Source organism: Pholis gunnellus, assembly GCF_910591455.1.
Source record: "Pholis gunnellus genome assembly, chromosome: 21".
Taxonomy (NCBI): Eukaryota; Metazoa; Chordata; class Actinopteri; order Perciformes; family Pholidae; genus Pholis; species Pholis gunnellus.
In genome coordinates, this window is record NC_136548.1 from 9,091,771 (window position 1) to 9,110,687 (window position 18,917).

Sequence of the window (18,917 nt, forward strand, 5' to 3'; positions counted from 1 at the left end):
GATTTATTAGTGGGCCACAATCCAGGAAAGACACAGAGTAACATAATACAGTTCAAGTGTCCGGGGAGCTGGACTTATCTGATGGGACCCTGAAAGCCTCATCACTGCTGTCGGAAAGCGACGGGAACCTGACAACAGTCGCGCAACATCCCATGACATTGTAACCCATTAATAATTCTGCACAGAATCTCATAACTCTCCACACAATCTCCTCATAAAACTCCACATAAGTCTCCAGCTGGTCTCCTCTCGGACACAGAAAAGCTGATAAAACCCCGTGGAGCCTGGATCTTAACCCCCCCCCCCCCCTGCATCGGCACACTCACTGCGGCCGGCCTGAAAGGGGTTCATGGCCCACTTTCGCGGAATGGTGAATAAAAGGAGCGAATGTGAGAGTGCGAGTCTGAAGAGCCGATGTGAGCCCACGGTTGTGGATGTGTGTGTGCCAGCCTGATTTCTACACATGGTTTTTAGAGGCCCGGCCTGATGGAGGTGGACATCACTCTGGTGTGATGTTTATGGTCTTGAAACAGCTTTAAACATACACACACCAAAAAAGGGCAACCCACTTTCCCCCCATCAACCCACAATTGAGCGCGGCGTCGGGATTCCAATCAGGGTCGTGCCAGCAGACTGAGGGGATTATTTATGCTGGAAAGGAGAAGGGAACCTCGAGGAGGGAGAGAGAGACGTGTACTGGGTTTCTCGCATTTCTGCATTTGTGAGAACCAAAAAAGTCTATCTTAAGGATAGCAAAAATCCTCGAAAGTAAACATTTGTCCAGAGCAAATTTTACAGTTGGAGGTGAGGTTTTACGGTTTAAGTTACTAGGATAAGGTCGAGGAGAAGAGAAGGTTCGTGTCGGGCATCGAGGGAAACACATTCACATCCACACAAGCAAATACCCCTCTGAGACAGACGACGTGACGTGGGTCGACCCGGCGTTGGCGATCGATCTGAATGAGTCAATGTGCGTCATCCAGCCTGGCTCCGCGACCCGCGCTCCTGACCCGGGGAGTGTTTGGACACTGCTCGGCTTTAGGGAACAGTATTGAGGATGAGAGTCGAAACTTAAGTTATTGTGGTTTAAACATTTAAGAGAGGACCGAACTAAAAAAAGTTTCTTCGTGTTATCGGCCGTGGGAGATTTAGCACATCCATCCCACTCGCCTCTGGGCTCCTGTAATGGGAATTACAGAAACACAGGGAGTGCAGAAAGCTTGAGCTGGCCACCATTGTGGTTCCTACTGAGCAGCGGTGCCAGTAACATATTTTTGTTGTGAGGTTAAGTGAAGGACAATTCTGTGGGGCCGCCTGGTGAGAAGAAAAACCGGCAAAGTTGAATTCAAAAATGTCCACGAGTGACCATAAAACGGTGCTTGCGGTTGAAATGCTGAGTCGGCTTGTTTGTACCAAAAGCAGTTTAATCCTGAAATCATATTTGTACAACCGTGAGCCAGCGAACTATGAGCATCCAAAGTGTTGAGTGGGTTTTTTTGTGGAAAGCTGATCGAATTTTGATGTGTGGTTTGAAATGTGGGGGGAGATGTTTGGTAAAGGATCCAACTTGTTGAGCAACATAATAGAACGAACTTTTCCCTGAGAACTCCCTCAGGTAATGCGGTTGTGAGGATAAAGTGTTTGTATGTTACGTTGTTAAGTGTGTGCGTGTGTGTGTGAGGGAGTGTGTGAGGGAGTGTGTGTGTGTGTGTGTGCGTGTTTTTGCATCTAAAGCCAGAATGGAAAAGGCTATACACTGCTAGAAGAGCAGTGAGCATAGCAAGTACTCCAAATGAAGCTCGCTTTCTCCCTTTGCATTTCTATCTCTCTCTCTCACACACACACACACACACACACACACACACACACACAATCATGGCCAAGATGCCTTACCAAAACAATGGCTGTCTCTGCCCGCTCAGTTCTTTGGCCTGGCAGCCTGCTCTTGGGGAGTTCTCAAACAACCCAACATTGCTGCAGCCAAGCCACATCAAAAAGCACACGCACCAAACCACACACACACACACACACACATACACAGAAGGAGGACTAAATGCTACTAATATCCACACAATTATACACTCTTCATATTTGTGAAATGCACACCGGATCAAGAGAACGGGCACAAACACACTCTGCTGCTGAGAGCACGTGTGCTCAGATACACACTGGATGAACTGTGTGTGTGACAAAACAGTCACACACTCAGCCAGCGGCAGTCTCTTATGGCCCGCTGAGTTAGCTCCCTCTCCTACCACCAGTACCACTATTGTAAATACTCCTCAATATGTATTTACACTGGGATTTCAAAACCCTGTGAAAAAAAGTGAGGTGAAAAGAAAAAAGGCTGGAAAAAACAAAGGAATGTGTTTCACGTAGGTCAGACAGCGGGAACCCTCGATCCTTATTATCCTTTCCGCCAGAATTTGCCTCGGATTGTCCCTCTGGTGGATGGGATAGAGAAGTGGTTCACAACCTTTTCTCCTTGGAGCCCGTCCAGCCAATGGGAGATTGACCCTTAAACTGTCTGCTCAGTCTGGGTGCAACAGCGTGTCCTTTGACTTTACAAAGCGCCTCGCATCTGTTTTCCTGGAAATATTTCTTCAACTCCGAATCGGCTTGAAGGTCAGCAATCTCCTCTTCACAGGCGAGGTGTTTCCACGTCCTCGAGGCTGGAAAAGTGCATCAACCGAGGATCATTTCATCAGCGTCAGGAAAATGGGACTTGATTTCCTCCCCGCAGTGGTCGATTGTGATCTCGTAAGAATTCCTTTATTTTTTTCTGCAGTTCATCAAAACCCATAAGCGTCTGTCTGTAACAGCAGAGTTTGATGCGTTTCATCCTGACACAGCCTGTCAAACGGTCTCCTGTCAGTAGGACGAGCCTTTCCAAAGCGTTTCACTGGCCGATGCTTGGTGATGTAGCCTGGAGGGGCTTTTCCCTTCAATCGGCTCTTACAGTCCTTTGTTTTTGTTTGTATCGTCGCTGTCAGTGCAGCGAGCAACAAGTCTTCATCCGAATCTGCGTAAATCCTCCCCCTGAATGAATTGTTTTTAAAGCTGTTTCTTACCAGTAAGCTTATTTTTTCCAAATTAATGAATACAAAGTACTTTATGCCTGTTTGTGTTGTGATGTGCTGCTCTGCTCACATTCAAAATATTATTTCCGGCGCCACAACTCATGGATTTCTCTCTCCTCTTGCCCGAGTGGCATTTCTCCTTCAGCGCAATGAGACGGTGTGTAATGCTGAGCATTAGCGACCACTGGTTTTACACTGCGCTTCACGATGCATTGTGGGATACTTTAAGTCCACTATAAAGGGAATAATAACACTCACAACCGCACTACTCAATATATAGACCACTATGTCGTGAGTACTTGAGTGATGAACAATGAAACTGTCTGCTGTAAACAGCAGCTCTTGGCACTTTCTCCTCTCTGCTTATTTCAATATGATGCAAATACAACTTGTTTTCTGGTAACTGCTCACATGCATGTGAGCATCTTTGCTTGTGGCTGGTGGATAAGATGAAGCCCATTGGTCGGCTTCCTCTCTCATCACAGGTCCAGCGATCGGCGACATGAGACGCTGCGTTTGTTCGGCCCCCCCTATTCAGGACTTTGTGTACTGTCCGCTGAATGAAATGCCTGATGTAGCCATTAATTAAATGCTGCTGGGCTTTGGCTCCTGTGTCACCTGTAACCACGGCAACAAGCAGCTACTGCTGGGAGGAAAGTCCTTCAGCTGTGAGGGAACGTGGCGGTGAAACATCAGCTGGGTCTGAGACGCAGTGAAAAGAGGGAGAGGAATGTATCTTGTCTGACGGTTATGTCATCTTATATATTATCAAGGTGATCACCGAAAGCTTTAAAAAGGACAACTTTAAACACAAGCTTCCATGACGGCTTTTGAAAATTGTTCATGTTGATTGTTGAAGATGGCGGGTACATGTATACCTCTTTGCAAAGACGCCTGTTCTTGTATTACATGTCCAATGTAATAATACAATAAAAAGGGAGCATTTGACAGAGTAATTCATACCTTTATTGATTGACTGATGACTGAATTTTCAAGTGCACATGTTTTTTTACATGTGCTTTATCCAAACAATAAGTCAAGCACATTGCTGGAGAAGAACTCTCCCTCTTACACACACACACACACACACACACACACACACCTACGGTACGTCACTCCCATATGAGAACAATTACGTGGCCTGCTCCCGTGAATAAATTAGTCTAATCAAGTTTTCTCTTCCCTGACATCCGTGCCTAAATCCCTTGCTCCATGAAAAGCGCAAAGCATCCCCCCCCCCCCACCATCCGTCCATTATTCCTTCTCTCCTGTACATTGTGCACCCAGCATAAGTGGGAAAGACAGTTAGGTTTTCTTATAGCGCACAGGCTTTCATGAGCAGTCAGCACTTCCTAATTTGAAAAGGTAAAGTGAACTAGTCATGCTGCAGTTTCCATCCATGTCTGTCCAAAACGTCATCACGTGACATTTATGTGAAATTGTCACAATTAGCATCTGAATTCTTGAGGTATGGAGTTATTTTCTGGTTGCTTTTGTGTGGGAATCCCCTTTGCCTCTGAGTTCGGTGTGCATGAAGATATCAAAATAGGTGTAATGTGAGACCTTTAAGTACACTTGGTATCAAGCCTTACAGAGTCTGAACCACTTGTAAATGATCCAGTGATTAGCTGCACGTAAAAAAGAGAGCTGCAGTGGTTCGAGCGGGACAAAAATCAAAAAGGCAAGAATGATCGTCTCCATCTGGAGGAAAAATAAGCAATATTCCATCGTAGGTAAGAAGAGGAACGGCTCAAAGTCGAGACTAAGAGAATGAATGAAGGAAAGATGGCCAATATACCCTCACTTTGTGGGGCAGAAATAAGCAATTATTTATCTGCAATGAGCTGTACGAAATGACTGACCATACAATCTGTTTATTTTGTTGACATAGTTTTGAAGGCAGAGCCTTCAGCAATCATCTTCCAATTGGAAAGCTGAGCCGAAAGGGAGATTGAAGGTGATTGTGAATATATAATAAGAGATAAAACAGATGGGATATTAAAGATCACGCACTAATACTCAGTCACACAAGCAAACCAACACACACACACGTACACATGTCACTTACTCCTCAGGGTTAAAGATCCTTTTGAGATGAAAAACATGAAAATCTATGTGTGTGCATACTTTATTTTCATTTACCCCGCTGCACCTGTGCAGTTATGCTTATTCACCTATTTCCGCGGGCATAAATAAATGTTTTGTGTCGGGCTACACTCCTCTCTTTCCCTCCCTCCCTCCCTCCCTCCCTCCCTTATTTCTGGGGAAGACTTCTGTTACGTGACATCCCGCGCTAGCTATGCCAGTCTTGTCTCCTGGCAACAGATGTCTCCCTTTCTGGCACACTGAGAGCTCACTGTGACAGTACACCTGACAACGTATACGACAGAAAAAGCACGAAAGCATATGATGCAGCACATGTCCCACTGTCACTGACGTACTCTATGGACAGCTAGGAGTTGAGCTTCAAACACACAGCATACATTTAGACACAGGAAGACAGACGGAGGCCAACCATTGGGAAACAAGCCAAGTGAACTCTTCTTTGACTCGGCCTGATTATGTTTTCTCTATGTTTTGTTAAAGATCTAAGCAAAAGGAGGGACGGGGGGGGGGGGGGGGGGGTTAGATTCCACAGACACCGTATTCACACTCATACAATGCTCCATGTTTAGATGGAAAAGGCCAGTTGCTATGAAACCACTCATGCATTGACAGTTGAAGTAGGACGCTAAAAGCAATATTTCACTCAAGACAACACCTGCACTCAAGGAAAAATAGCAAAGCCAGTAGTTAGTAAGTGATTGAGAGCACATAATACCAGCAGTGGTTCATTAGAAGTAACGGGCACGTTGAATGGTAGCAGATTAGAAACAGGGTGGCTTCTCACTAAACTATAATAAAATATAAAACTGGGGAAATAAAAGGTCAAGCTTGTTCTTAAACAAAGCGTGTGTCGGAAAGTACAAAGGGTGTCGTATGCTCTACACACCCCGAGGCAAATGTGTGATTTGTGATATTGGGCTGTGTGAATAAAATCGACCTGATTTGACTTTTTGAATCATCATCATGACCTTCGATATGAACTGTTAATGTTGCATTTAGTTGTTGCTGTCAAGATATAAAGAGACGATGGTGGCAACAACCACTGTTTAGATTACATAAAGTCTGTGATGTTCAACCATCTCCACGTCTTTGGTCTCTTTTTCTGTTTGCTAGAGAGGATGGATGGAGGGATGCACCGGCAGGTGAACGGACGGGACTTACTTCTTGCGCTGATTCTCCTTTCGGTCAGCGGAGCCCAGACTCTGGAAATAAGAGAAGAGAAACAGACATTACAATCTCCACCGAAGACAAAACTATCGTGGTGCTCCATCCTTAAGGGGTTTTGGGTCATCCAGCGGAAAACACTCGCAAATAAGCGACGCGGAGGGAAGTCGAACTTGTTCATTTGCTCATATCGCTTCCCAATGCAGCTGAAAAACAGCTTGTAACAAAAAACATTTAGTTAAAGATCTGTTTAAAATGTACTGCCCTTAATCAAAGAATCAGCGAGTGAATTAACCTAAAAAGACAATCCAATTACACAAACACAGAGACGGAGATATCCGTTTTCCCCCCTTAATTGAGTTTGGTTTATTACAGTCGAGGTGACCAACAGTAATGCACCTCTCAGCCCTCCCACTAATCTGGGAACACCAATCGAGTGATCAATGCAGCCCCGCGAGAGCCAATTACATGGGTAATGACCTCGTCGCCGGTGAAAAATAATTAGCTCCCTGGGTACAATTACAAACACGTATCCAGTGCATTTATTTCATTGACTTTATCAAAATGCGGTGTGCAAGCGCACATGTGCAGGTATGCTTAGGAAGCAAGATGTGAATGCGAGACGAGGCAAGAGCAGCGACTGAGAGTTCCGAAAGTTTTAAAAAGCCATCTCCCAGATGATGAAGACAAACGAGGTGCAGAAACTCCAGATGCAGAAATAATACTTCCCGCCAGCTCTGCTCAACAGGGGCCGTTTGAATACATCCCTCCGGCAGAGCCAACTTATTAGGGCACACGTGCAGAGAACACCCACTGACACAGAAACACACACCTGTACACAGTGCAGACACACACACACACAGTATCCCCCCCTGCTGTCCGCTTAATCAGGAGGTGTATAGCCCTCAGCGGTGACACTTGGTGAGACAGACAGTAGCGCACACAAGAGACACGCAACGCATGCACGCACACATCACTGGCCTTGGGCTGGAGACGTTTTTGGAGTGAAATTCTGTCGCTGTTTTGCATTTTCTTCTTTGGCAAGGAGGCTAATTCATGCTCCTCATATCAACCAAAAAATACAATACAATACAATGCGATACAAAGTATTCTGATATGAATATGTTCACTGACTCCAAAACCCCTAATTTGCCGAATGAAGATGGTCCCAGCATGCATTGGGGTTGCCAATCGTACATAGAAGAACCAAGCTCGGTCAGGTTTGACACCAAAGCCCTGAGCGAGATGGTGGTACAGGCATGGATGTGATCAGAGAATACCATGTTTTAAGGTGGCGCCCCCATTTATACTTTTGCACCCTTTTGTAATAATTGTGTATAGAAAACGGGCCACATTGCATCACATACACTGTAATTCTCAACTGTGGCCAAGATTGCCTGTTACTGGTTGGCTTGGGGGCAGGCAGCATGGTCTACCCATACCTCATGACATATCTCAAGTGAGAAGCAGCAGGTCTTGGTTGCACGAACTGTGTGGGCGTCTCCAAGCACACCTGCTACAATGAGCGATGCATGGACAGCAGAATACAGATTTACAACCGACCACTCTATGTGTCAAGGTGTTCGGAGTGCTGCTTGTTGCGCCACCATGAAAATAGGTCCCAATTATATCAGTATAGAGCCAGTAATGGACATCTACTAGTGACTTTGGTGCGCGCTCCTTTTCTATGACTCTCAGTGGTACAGTACAGTGAGTGTATCCTGCATGCCCTCCCTTTGAATCTAAAACTGAACATCAGAGAAAACGGATGTTTTGAGTGTGTGTGTGTGTGTGTGCACTTTTATGTGAGCAGTGCAATGACATTTTGACCAGCAAGTGACTCCTCTCTGGCGTTTTGAGTGTGTGTGTGTGCGCGCGCGCGTGTGTGCTTTTAATGTGTGCAGCGCAGTGACATTTTGACCAGCGATTGACATCTCTGTGCGTTTAAGTCTGCATATGAGTGTCATCCTCCCGGTGGGGGAGAGGATAGGCCATACAGAGTGGCTGACCTTTCACCTCCCCGCTCCCCCACAGCGCCCTCAGGCAGAGCCACTCTGCCATGGGGATGAGGGCAGGCGGGTGTCCGTCATTTGAAATACAGGTCTGTGTGGGGGGGGGGGGGGGGGGGGGGGGGGGGTGAAGGACCACTATTTGACAGCCACCTTTCAGGCTGAGGTAATGGACATGAACGAGCCGGCTGTCACTCAATTTCTTTCGGCAGAAATGTTGTCAAAATTGTCCACTTTACAGGAATACCAATGCTATTGCAGTTGATTATTTGATAACTCATTTTCAAGCATTTACTCTGTTGCTCTTGTCATTTTCAAATGCCCAATCATATTTGGAATCGTGCTATATCAATGTCTTACAGCATGTCTACATCCTGGGGGATGATTAGGATTTAATGTGAAGCACCTGAAATCTATGACCAGTATGAACACTGATGACCGAACAAACAAATGTAAAAAAAGCGGTCTCCATGCGACAGTGTGTCATGCGCAATATCTTCTGTCAAAACAGAAATATACAGTAGGTAACGGTTACGGAATCAAGCTTCAATTGAAATGCTGTGAATACCATCAGAGACATTCTGCCTCTCACAAACTTGCTTCACGGTGTTCCTGCAACTCGCCACCTGCGTCCCCTCACGTCCGTCCACGTGTCCACAGAAAGCCTCGCTGACAATCACACGGAAATGAGAGCAGAATTTCAAATCAGAGCTAACAGCTCATGCTCAATCTCAGCTCAAACGACACCTTTCCTTCTCTTTTACGAGTCGATACTCAGTCCTTAAATCCCCCCTGAGCCAAAAAAAACCCACCCATGTTTCCATGCCAATGGTAGCAGGAGAATCACACCTGACAACTATTGGAGCGACTCCTAACGCCTTCGTCAATTATCCTAATGATAGTGAGGAACGTATAGGAGACAATTACCTGACTTTACACATCAAGTGTAGTACACGTTTGTAAATTATGTTCAGACAAATAAAAAAACGAAATCATGAAAAAAGACCACATGGAAGGGATTATATGGCTCTAATAATAATAAATACATAAGAATCAATTAGTCAGTTCTGAAATGATTCCTCAGATTACAGTTTTAACACACGGGCTTAAGTTTACATCTTTCTTCGTGTGTTTATGGATCAGGTGTGTGAATGAATACCTTTACAGCAGGTACAAACTTTGCATTCCCTCAGCGCTGTGTGTCACAAACATATGCTCTATTCGTGCCAAAAGCCTCAAATGCAAAAACCTCTCAACATAATGTCTCTTCAAATACTGACTAACGAGCAAACAAAAAAAAAAACACACACAAGCGGCAATACACACATAACAACACCATCAAACCTGCAGAATACCTTCACTTGGTGTCCATTCATTCCAGCACTCGCACACATACCTGTCGAGTCCAACCCAGTGAACCCAGTCGGAGAACGATACTCCACTCTCCCTTGATTTCTTTTTCCTCTCTTGTTTTTAAAAAACCCAAAGTCCTCACTACGGCGTTCCAGTGGAGGCTCTAATTGCTGTCCACCTGTCCAACTTCAACTCTTCAGCGCCGTTTCCCCCCCTTCCCTCCCTCTTCCAACTCTCTCTATTTTCCGTTTTCTTTTTTTCTGCCTAAAGCCGTTGGTCACACGAAGGTTTGTGAAGCTTACTCCGACGGCGGCTGCTGCTACCGCCACTGACTTGTTGTACTTTAATTGTCGTTGCTAGGCGATAAGCTTCTCCAATTCTGCACACAGTGAGGAGGGAAGGACAGGAGAGGAGAGGAGAGGAGAGGAGGGGAGGGGAGGGGAGGGGAGGGGAGGGGAGGGGGGAGAAAGTGAGAGAATAGGTGGCGGGGATGAGGGGAAGGGGGGGGTAGGAGGAAAGGCTCATTATCGACACAGTAGCCTGAAGAGAGTGATCGGCAGGGAGGAGGGGGAAAGGTTTACAGGAAGTGAAGAAGATGAGGCACTCGGCTGGATGGAGAAGAGGGGGACCTCACAAAGCACAGGTGCACCTCCTGGATTTCACTCTGGGACCTTGTGCAGCCCGGAGCGCTTAAGCCCGGAGCGCAACAGCACACTTTATAGTACGTAAAATGTAAATTTAAAGAATTTCTGAACACACCTTTAGAAAAAAAATAAATCGTTGTGTTGAGCTTTGCGCTCATTAAAACAGGAAAACTGAGGCTACAGCCTTGTTGTCTAATTTTGTCAAGAGTTGTTAGAGTCAGCAGTAAATAAACAATTAGCTAATTATCAGTTTGAGCCCACGAGTCCCTACTGCTAATTGTTGTCTTTTATCTATACAGGTGTCTAAAGCTCAAATCAGCCTTTGTGTGTGTACATAAATACGTACTAATGGCATTCCACGCCACTGTTGCATTTGTCGGATTGATGAAAGCTTCATATGGCGTTTATATAAAGTGAGCAAGAACAACATTTGGTACAGTGAGCGATACCTTTGATTAGCTGAGAACAGCAGCTAGTCGTCAACATACTTACCAAAGTGGAACTGCGAGAGTGTGAGAGTTCAGTCATGCCAATGATCAGACATATTCATATTAGATAGAAACATAATTGCATAAGTGCAGCACGGGTAAGATTTCTGCATCAGAGTAGAGAGCCAGTTAGTCACGATTAGCGTTCTGTGAACATGTGAGTGAGTGACTCACATGGGACCCATTGACCGGTGATATTCTTGAGACAATATTCACATAAGAGGTGAGCAGGCGACTCTGATAAGGCGCTGTGACGCGTAAATGGCATCATCTGTGTGTGAGTCATTTTCTTTTAATCAAGAGAGACTTACATGGTAACCTCTGGCACAACAGTTAAGCACACATATGCCAAATTGTCTCATTCTGGTCTGTTTTATTACAGCACACGAAAAAACACGAAATATGATTACAGCGTAGCAATAGCCGTGTTTTCATTCAATCTTTAAGTGAATTTTAAGCAAACCGTTGAAATGTCGCGAAAAACAAATGCGATTTTGCCGCGTGAATAAGCCAAGAGTGCAGCTGTGGCGGCGAGGATTGGGAAGTCTCCAACCGAGAAGGATCAATTAGGAAGTCGCTCAGGTACCCCACGAGCTGTCATGGCTTATTTGGGTTGTTTGTTGCCACCACCGTCGTTTTTTATTGAGCCCCAGCCATTAGGTGGTGTTGGGGAACAGGTGGTGTTGTGCTCTCTCCACGCTCTCGGCTGGACGGCGACAGCGTAGCTTCCTCAGAAGTTGGCGTTCTAGGCTACGCACGGCTCTAATAACACATGTCCGGTGAAATAAATGGAGAGAGCTCTTCTGGAATTTGTCTCAATTGGGCAGGTTTGAATTGCTCTCACGTGTCAGCTAGCGATTGCCACCAGGAGAATCAGGCAATCGCTCGCATGTGTGCGTCCGTGAGTGACTGAGGGGAGTGAGTAGCTCCTTATTGTCCGCGCCTAATCTTGCATTCTGCTGCAGCCATCTGGATAATAATTTACGGTGGGCCAGTTATGGCAGCATGCACACGGAAGCATTTGCGCGTGAGGAAGAAGAAGCCAGCCTGAAACAGCTGATCCGTCATGTGAGTTAGATGTTTGCTATTTCAAGCATTTTTTGCACAATTCAGGAAGTTAAAAGAGGATGATTAGAGATGACCGGTAAGCGAATCATGCGTCCTCTTACAGAAATGGCCCACCCGCTCAGACCTTGGCTCTGTTGGACGTCAATATAAATCAATTTAGTCACGGAATCGACAGTGTGCTTCGTGTCTGGCGACCTTTAGTGTGACTGTGGGTAACTGCTGCGGTTGAGTCTCTGTGGGTACACGTATATATGTGCATGTACGTGTGTTGTCATGACGTCTTATGACTCACTGTGTGTTTTTCGGTGCCTGGCTGTGGGCACACACAAATCTCTGCCACCTCATTGTCCAGTGAGGGAGTACTGTGCCGTCTGAGCGCAGAGCACTATAGGAAACATTACTCATAGCCGGTGGAAATGTCAAACATGTCGGCATTGCTCTGAAAGGATACACAGGAAATACTGTCATACTTTTCATACTTTTTTCCTTCTTCTGTCCATCCATGCCTCCATCCACCCTTTGCTTTGCGCAAAACAATAAAATCCACCTGCCAATTTCTCCAGCTGAGACTCGAGGCGATGCTGGCACCCAGCATGCAACAGTGAGGGGCCGCAGCAGGTTGTCCCAACACCTGTCAGTCAGGAGAAGCTTTTCTAATTATAACTCGCACACAATTACGCACACATCCCAATACATCCAAATGCACACACGCACACACACACACACACACACACACACAAAATAAAAACAGCACCCATTCTCATAAATGTGCACACATGTTGAGCAACTTCCTTGAAGGGCTCTCAATGGGTTCCGGGTGGCCTTTCCGTGCATCCTTCCTATCCAGGCTTCTGGGAGGAGATTGTGACAGCTGGCTTCAGGTTACAATCTGTGCAACTTATGAAAGGGCAATAGTATATATATATATATATATATATATATATATATATATATATATATAATCTAAAAAACTGCTGTTAGATTTGAACTGTGAGTGACGAAGGTGAATAGAAAAATGTTCCATCTACTTGCTCGACGAATACATATTGGGGTTGAAGGAGGCGCACAGCAAAAAAAACATGCAAATCTGTCTCCAAGTATAAGTGCACAGCTACAGCTCTTAGCATGTTTCCCAGAGACACTTAGACACAACATTACAGCAGCCTCGAGGTGCAACCCATCCACCACTGTGACCAACTAGCAACAACCGGCCAGTCAATTTGCCAAACTGCGAGTTCTCTGACACACACGGCCATCTGCCGTCATTATTGCTGTAGTTGTCGAATCAACGAGCTCAGTGACTTTTCGCTGCTAAATCGATTGCCAGATTTGTTTGGACTGAGGGCAACATTCTGCGTGCTGCGGTAACAAAGCACAACCCAATTATAAACAACAGCTCCAAGCAGTCGACTGGGGGGGCCTCCTACGCATCTGTGCTGGCAGAGGGAGAAGGAAGGGTGAGAAGGTGAAAGAGAAGGAGAGATGTAAAGCAAAGGAAACACTTCAATAGAAAGAAATGGAGAAGAAAAATGAGAGGATGAAGGGAAAAAGAAGCCAAATAAATTGAAATGATGTACAGTGGTTCTTGGTGTAATTATACAACGACTTGTTGTTATTCTATAAGTGTCGGGCAAAAGCTTTGCACCAATCATCACAAGGTGGTTCTAGGTTTACACGAAGGTTTCATGAAGCTGTCGTTTATTTTTTACAGAATACAAACAGCAATATGCTCCTTAAATCTAGAACAAAAACAAATGGAAGAACGATGTGGAGGTACCGTATTGTAGGATGTGAACAGTGTGTCTTTTTTTCCCCTTGTGCTAATCCATTTTCCATTGTGGCGGTAGACAGAATTAACAGGGCTCTTAAAAACCTCTGAGGCAAAGCAACAAGAGGGAAGGAAAAACAGATGACAAAAGGAGAGCGGACAAACAGATACATGACAAGAGGGAAACAAACGAACAGAAAGACTGGCGGGCTAGGGAGACCGCTCGCTAGGCACGCACGCATTTACAGGTGAGCAGGTGAAAACTACAAGGTGAGCGAAAGACAACGTTTCAGCCGGGGCATCGCGCGCGCGCGTGGCGAGCTTCCTGATCTTCACTGACCAATCAAAACATGTCAACAGCGCTGGATGATGAGAGAGTGACAGGGCGGGTCTTCTGTCCCTGTCTCACTGTCTCCAGTTTTACAATGTCATTATTTGTACAGGACTCCCCCTCCCAAGTCTTGTGGTCTGGGGACCAAAGGGACCAAAACATGGCTTATAAATCAACACAGCAGAGAGAGACTATGGATATTTACCCATAAATCACTGCGGCGGAGCCACCTACAATCAGACTAATGGGGCTGGAAGACGTGCTGTCATCCAAGCCATGATGTCACCATAGCCTGAGCCTGTGGCTGTTGATGTTGGTGGTGGTTCTGTGTGTGTGTGTGTGTGTGTGTGTGTGTGTGTGTATGGGGGGATGCCTGCATATGTGGCTGTGGGTCTATAGCTATGTGTGTGTGTGTGTGTAGGGGGGTTGTCTGAGTATGTGGTGGTAGGTCTACGGCGCTGCTTGTGTAAGTGTCTGTGGTGAGTGTGTGTGTGGTGTGTGTGGGAGGCGGGATGTCTGTTTGTGTGGGTTTGCGTGTATTAGGGTGGTCGGCCTGTACTTTCATCATGTCTCTGCATTTATGTACGTTACATTAGTCTATACACACACACACACACACACACACACACTGGTATTCTATATCTCAGACTGGACCTAACACATGTATAAAACACACATTGACACACACACACTGGTCTTGTGGTTGGTGCTGGCTTACAATGGGTGTGGGATTCCATAGAGAAAATCAAAAAAGTCAAGCGGTTAGCACGGGTCTGCCACGTTTCCACACAATGGCGCTCATTGACCTAAATAACTGGGGACTTGGTGAAACGGGACACCCATCAACTTCTCCTCCGCAGATAATTTGCCCATTAGATCTTGGAAGAGCAGCGGATTGAGAAATAACTCCGCTCCGACACTGACATTGTGAAAAGGGGGGCCTGGAATCCGTTACGATGGGTTGGCTTTTTCGCACTATCATCAGCCACTATATGGCTTGTTGTCGGAGCTGTGCAGTCTGCGCCTTTGCTTTGAACATGGAAAAGATGATGACAACAAGGGGAAAGAACGACAAAGAAGAAGAGAAAATAATACGTTATTGGAGAAGAAACTGAAAACTGCTGTTGTAAAAGAAACAGGAGCAGAAAAGTTGATCGGTTGAGGAATCAAAGAAAAGTATTAAGTTCCTCGCACTTTCTTTCACACAGTTGAGATACATTTCTGAAACATACGAGTATTTAAGATGACTAATAAACGCCCGCGATGCATCCAGTGCCGCTGTCACTCACAGAATCTCTGTTAAATGGACGTGACCGTGTCAGCACTTCACTTCCACTTACTCGTCTTCCGACCTCACTCACAATGTTCCTGTTTGTGTGGTGTCACAACAGCACCGGGGAGAAGATAAAACAATCCATGAGTAAAGTGACTCATTCATTAAATGAAATGTCTCCTGCCTACATCCGCCAAGAGCGTACCCCACACTCGCAGCAACACAGGGTGAGTCAAGTTTCATGTAAAATATGACGACAAAACAGATCAATTCTGGATCTACGGGCTGATGACACATCAAGTGAGGAGGCTGACCTCGCCTGTCAAATTATAGAGGAAGCTTCTGCTGTGCGTCACACGATTCAAATAACTCACAAAGTTATGACGCTCGACGTGAGAGTTCAAAATTCAAGGTTTTGGTGCTCAGTGACGTGCGTGTTCTTTATGCTCTCAACATACAGCACCGTTACCAGTAACTTGAAAAACACAATGTCTTTAAAGACTGTCAAACACACACACACACATACGCACATATTCCCTCCACCTACACATGCCGATAGCCGTGGCTCTTTTTATTTCCCCTCATTAGTTTTAAATGGCCCATCCAGACGTTACCGGGGCCACTGCTTCCAATCATTGCAGAGAGAGAGCTCGGGCTCAGCGCTGGCTTCGTCCTCTTTGATGTCCCCAGTCGGTAACGCAAGCCAATACCAGCAGGCCAATGTCTCTCCTCCCTTCCATTTCAGCTACCGCAAACAGCCCGCCTCACTTTGCAAAGTGAGATTAAGTCGTGCACCATCGTCTATCAAAATATTGTAGGAAGCATTCAGGTCATCTGTTTAATTACTGGGCATTGATGGAGAGGACAGCAATGCTCACGTATAATTGTGTGCGTCTATCTATGTACCGTACAGACGGTTGAGCAACAGAGAAACAGACTGCAGCAGTGGTAGCTTTCACTAACGTGCAGGTGTAATAGAACATTTGTAAAGCCCGAGCTTAAAACGCTTAATTAATCTAATTAAAAACAGTGATGGTAAAGCTGAGGTGCTTTTTCTTTTTAAAATACTGTCAATGTGTTATGTGTTGGCTGATCCAGAGGGGACCGCCCCATAGCAAGGATCTACTGTATGAGTGAGAGAGTAATAAGAGAAAGCTCCCATCAGCTTCTCATTTGGTTCATCGGTTGCTACATTAGTTGCCTCCCAGCAGTCTTATTTTTAGGACTTCCTCTATGCAGTTATATTATTAAACTATACGCACTGAGACTCAGTATCAGTATCCGTACAGATATCTCCTGACAACAGACAACGTCAGAGAGGGGAGGTTAAGAGGTCAAAGCAAAGGATTTATCACACTGGTTCACCTGAACCGCGGCCCCGTTATTATTACACTGTGTTGGAATTCGACAATTACTGCAACAGATGGACTCTTTGATAACTACCAGATAACAGCTTTTTATTTTTTTGGGGACGTCCAAGGTCTTTTGTATGACAGCTAGTGATTCTTCGATGATGTCACGGTCACGGCCATGGATCCAGAGGCTTTTAACAATTCCAAAAAGTGCATCGAAGTTTCCAACCTTTATTTCCAGTCCAGACATCCTGGGGATAAGACATTGGCCAGAATGGTGTCCTGAGGTGACAGGGGGAAGGCGAGCTCCACCGAAGGCACACCAGCAATAAGAGTGCAAGAGAGCTTTTTTGGAAAAGTGCGCTCTAATCCTCATGACAAATTACCTCTTTCACTTTCGCTACTGACAGTTGCGCGGCCTGTTTATTACAGCAGTTTGACAGATTTCCCCCCCCCCCCCCCCCCCCCCGCATCCTCTGATAGGCTGGTACTTGTTGCCTTCTTCGCAGCAAGTGTAATGCTGATGAACAGGATTGATGGAAGGTTGGATGTTCTCATACGGATGGCAGCCTTCTTGTATAGTGGTCTCATATCTAATTATATTGATGTTATAAAATGTTGCTATGCATGTTGTCTACGGACGGTGATCCGTATATGATGCGGTAATTATAATAATTCAACTTAAAGTTAACGTTTATGTTGATATGACACCGATTATGGCATTTTATATGAAAAAGGTCGCCGACCTGTGCGCCACACAATGTCCTCATGAGTATATCTAAACCACCAGTGAGTGTGTGTCTACATGATAGCAGCCACAGACAGGAGTCGACCGACTAATAAGAAACGCTAAGAAGAAAAAATAAACCTTTGATAATGGATGACATCATCACTGCCTGACTTGTTTTGAATTTTCTGACCGAGGGCCTAAATATACAATGTTAGCGAGGGTAGCACTTCCTTGTGGTGGATAACTGGACTCGTGCCTCTATTCATTACGTGTAAACGCCTTAATATAGAGAAACAACTCGTGACTAATGGGAAATTACAGTCAAAATGCTCTGAAAACAAGGAACAATTCATTTCAATTTTGCTTTATATCATCGTCACGTTTATTTTTATGACTTTATTCCTCAGATTCACAGAGAAAAATAAATATTTCTAAAGCAGCGTGATAATATTTGGCCTGTCTTTTCAAATCAGGTGTTGAGAAACATGGCGTACGGGGGTAGGGTTAAAACAGCAGGTACATTCGCTGCGGTACTACTGGGTGGCACCGTGTTGCACCAGAGAGTGTGTGTTCTCTCCTGATCCAGGAGTGATTTATTTCATTTTAATACAGCATGTTTGCTTTGGAGCATTATATGTAGTTAGTCATGAGGCATTAATAGAGTAGAAAACATGTTGAAAAACGAGCTTGCTGACGTGTGTGTTCGAGTACTGTATGTTCTTGAGTGTGTGTGTGTGTGTGTGTGTGTGTACTGCATGAGTCTTAAGGCCCATGCTGTCACTCAGCCCAGCTCACAGGGTGGTCCAAACACTGAGCCCTCTTTACTCAGTCAAACACACACACACACACACACACACACACACACACACACACACACACACGCACACAAACAAACAAACACTCACTGGTGTACATGTAATGACATACATAACAAAGTATACATAAATATATGGCCATATATATGACCATAATGAAGCAATCAAATAACCTCAGCGCTTCCCCTCTTCCTGTCCCAAACCGTACACCTAAATATACCGCCACAGACTCCCATCGCACGGCAACAAAAAAATCGGAGAGTCCGGAGGGGAAGGAGCAGCGCTACACAGCAACCCTTTCATGCCTCACATACGGTGTGGCAAAAAGGTTTCACTGGAAGGAGTTTTGACAGCACGGTGTGTTACCCGGTAAGTGACAGTGTCACTTACAGCACTGGACTGTTGAGGTAAAAGAGGTTTGCTCCTGATAAAAGCTCCTTAATATGAAATGGTTGTTGTCAGTGGAATGAATCCGTCTCAGCCTTCCAAAAGCCACTTAACACTCGCGCTCACGGCTGTTTTTTGTTTTTCAGTAAAAAATTGGAACGAGAGTGACATTGACTTTGGCCCGCTTCATGCTAAGCTGGGCGAGCAACGAAGCTCGTGCCCGGAGGCCAGATATTCAACGTCTAATTATTCATAAATTTGACTGACGATTTCACATCTGTTAATATCTAAGATGACGGCAACTCTTGTGCAAACATCCCATTGCCCGTGTCAGCTTAAAATTTAAATA

The 18,917-nt window shown here is 45.3% G+C and overlaps 1 protein-coding gene across 1 annotated transcript in view; it reads right to left on the minus strand.

The window, feature by feature from the left end:
* The window catches only part of ankfn1b (ankyrin repeat and fibronectin type III domain containing 1b), a gene marked incomplete at both ends in the record, with an annotated part of 81,424 nt that overhangs the window by 26,620 nt on the left and 35,887 nt on the right, over window positions 1-18,917 (minus strand). Inside the window, one exon of the mRNA XM_079182891.1 lies at window positions 6,348-6,388. Within this exon, the coding sequence (XP_079039017.1) occupies window positions 6,348-6,388 (41 nt within the window). The remainder of the gene's footprint in view (window positions 1-6,347; window positions 6,389-18,917) is intronic.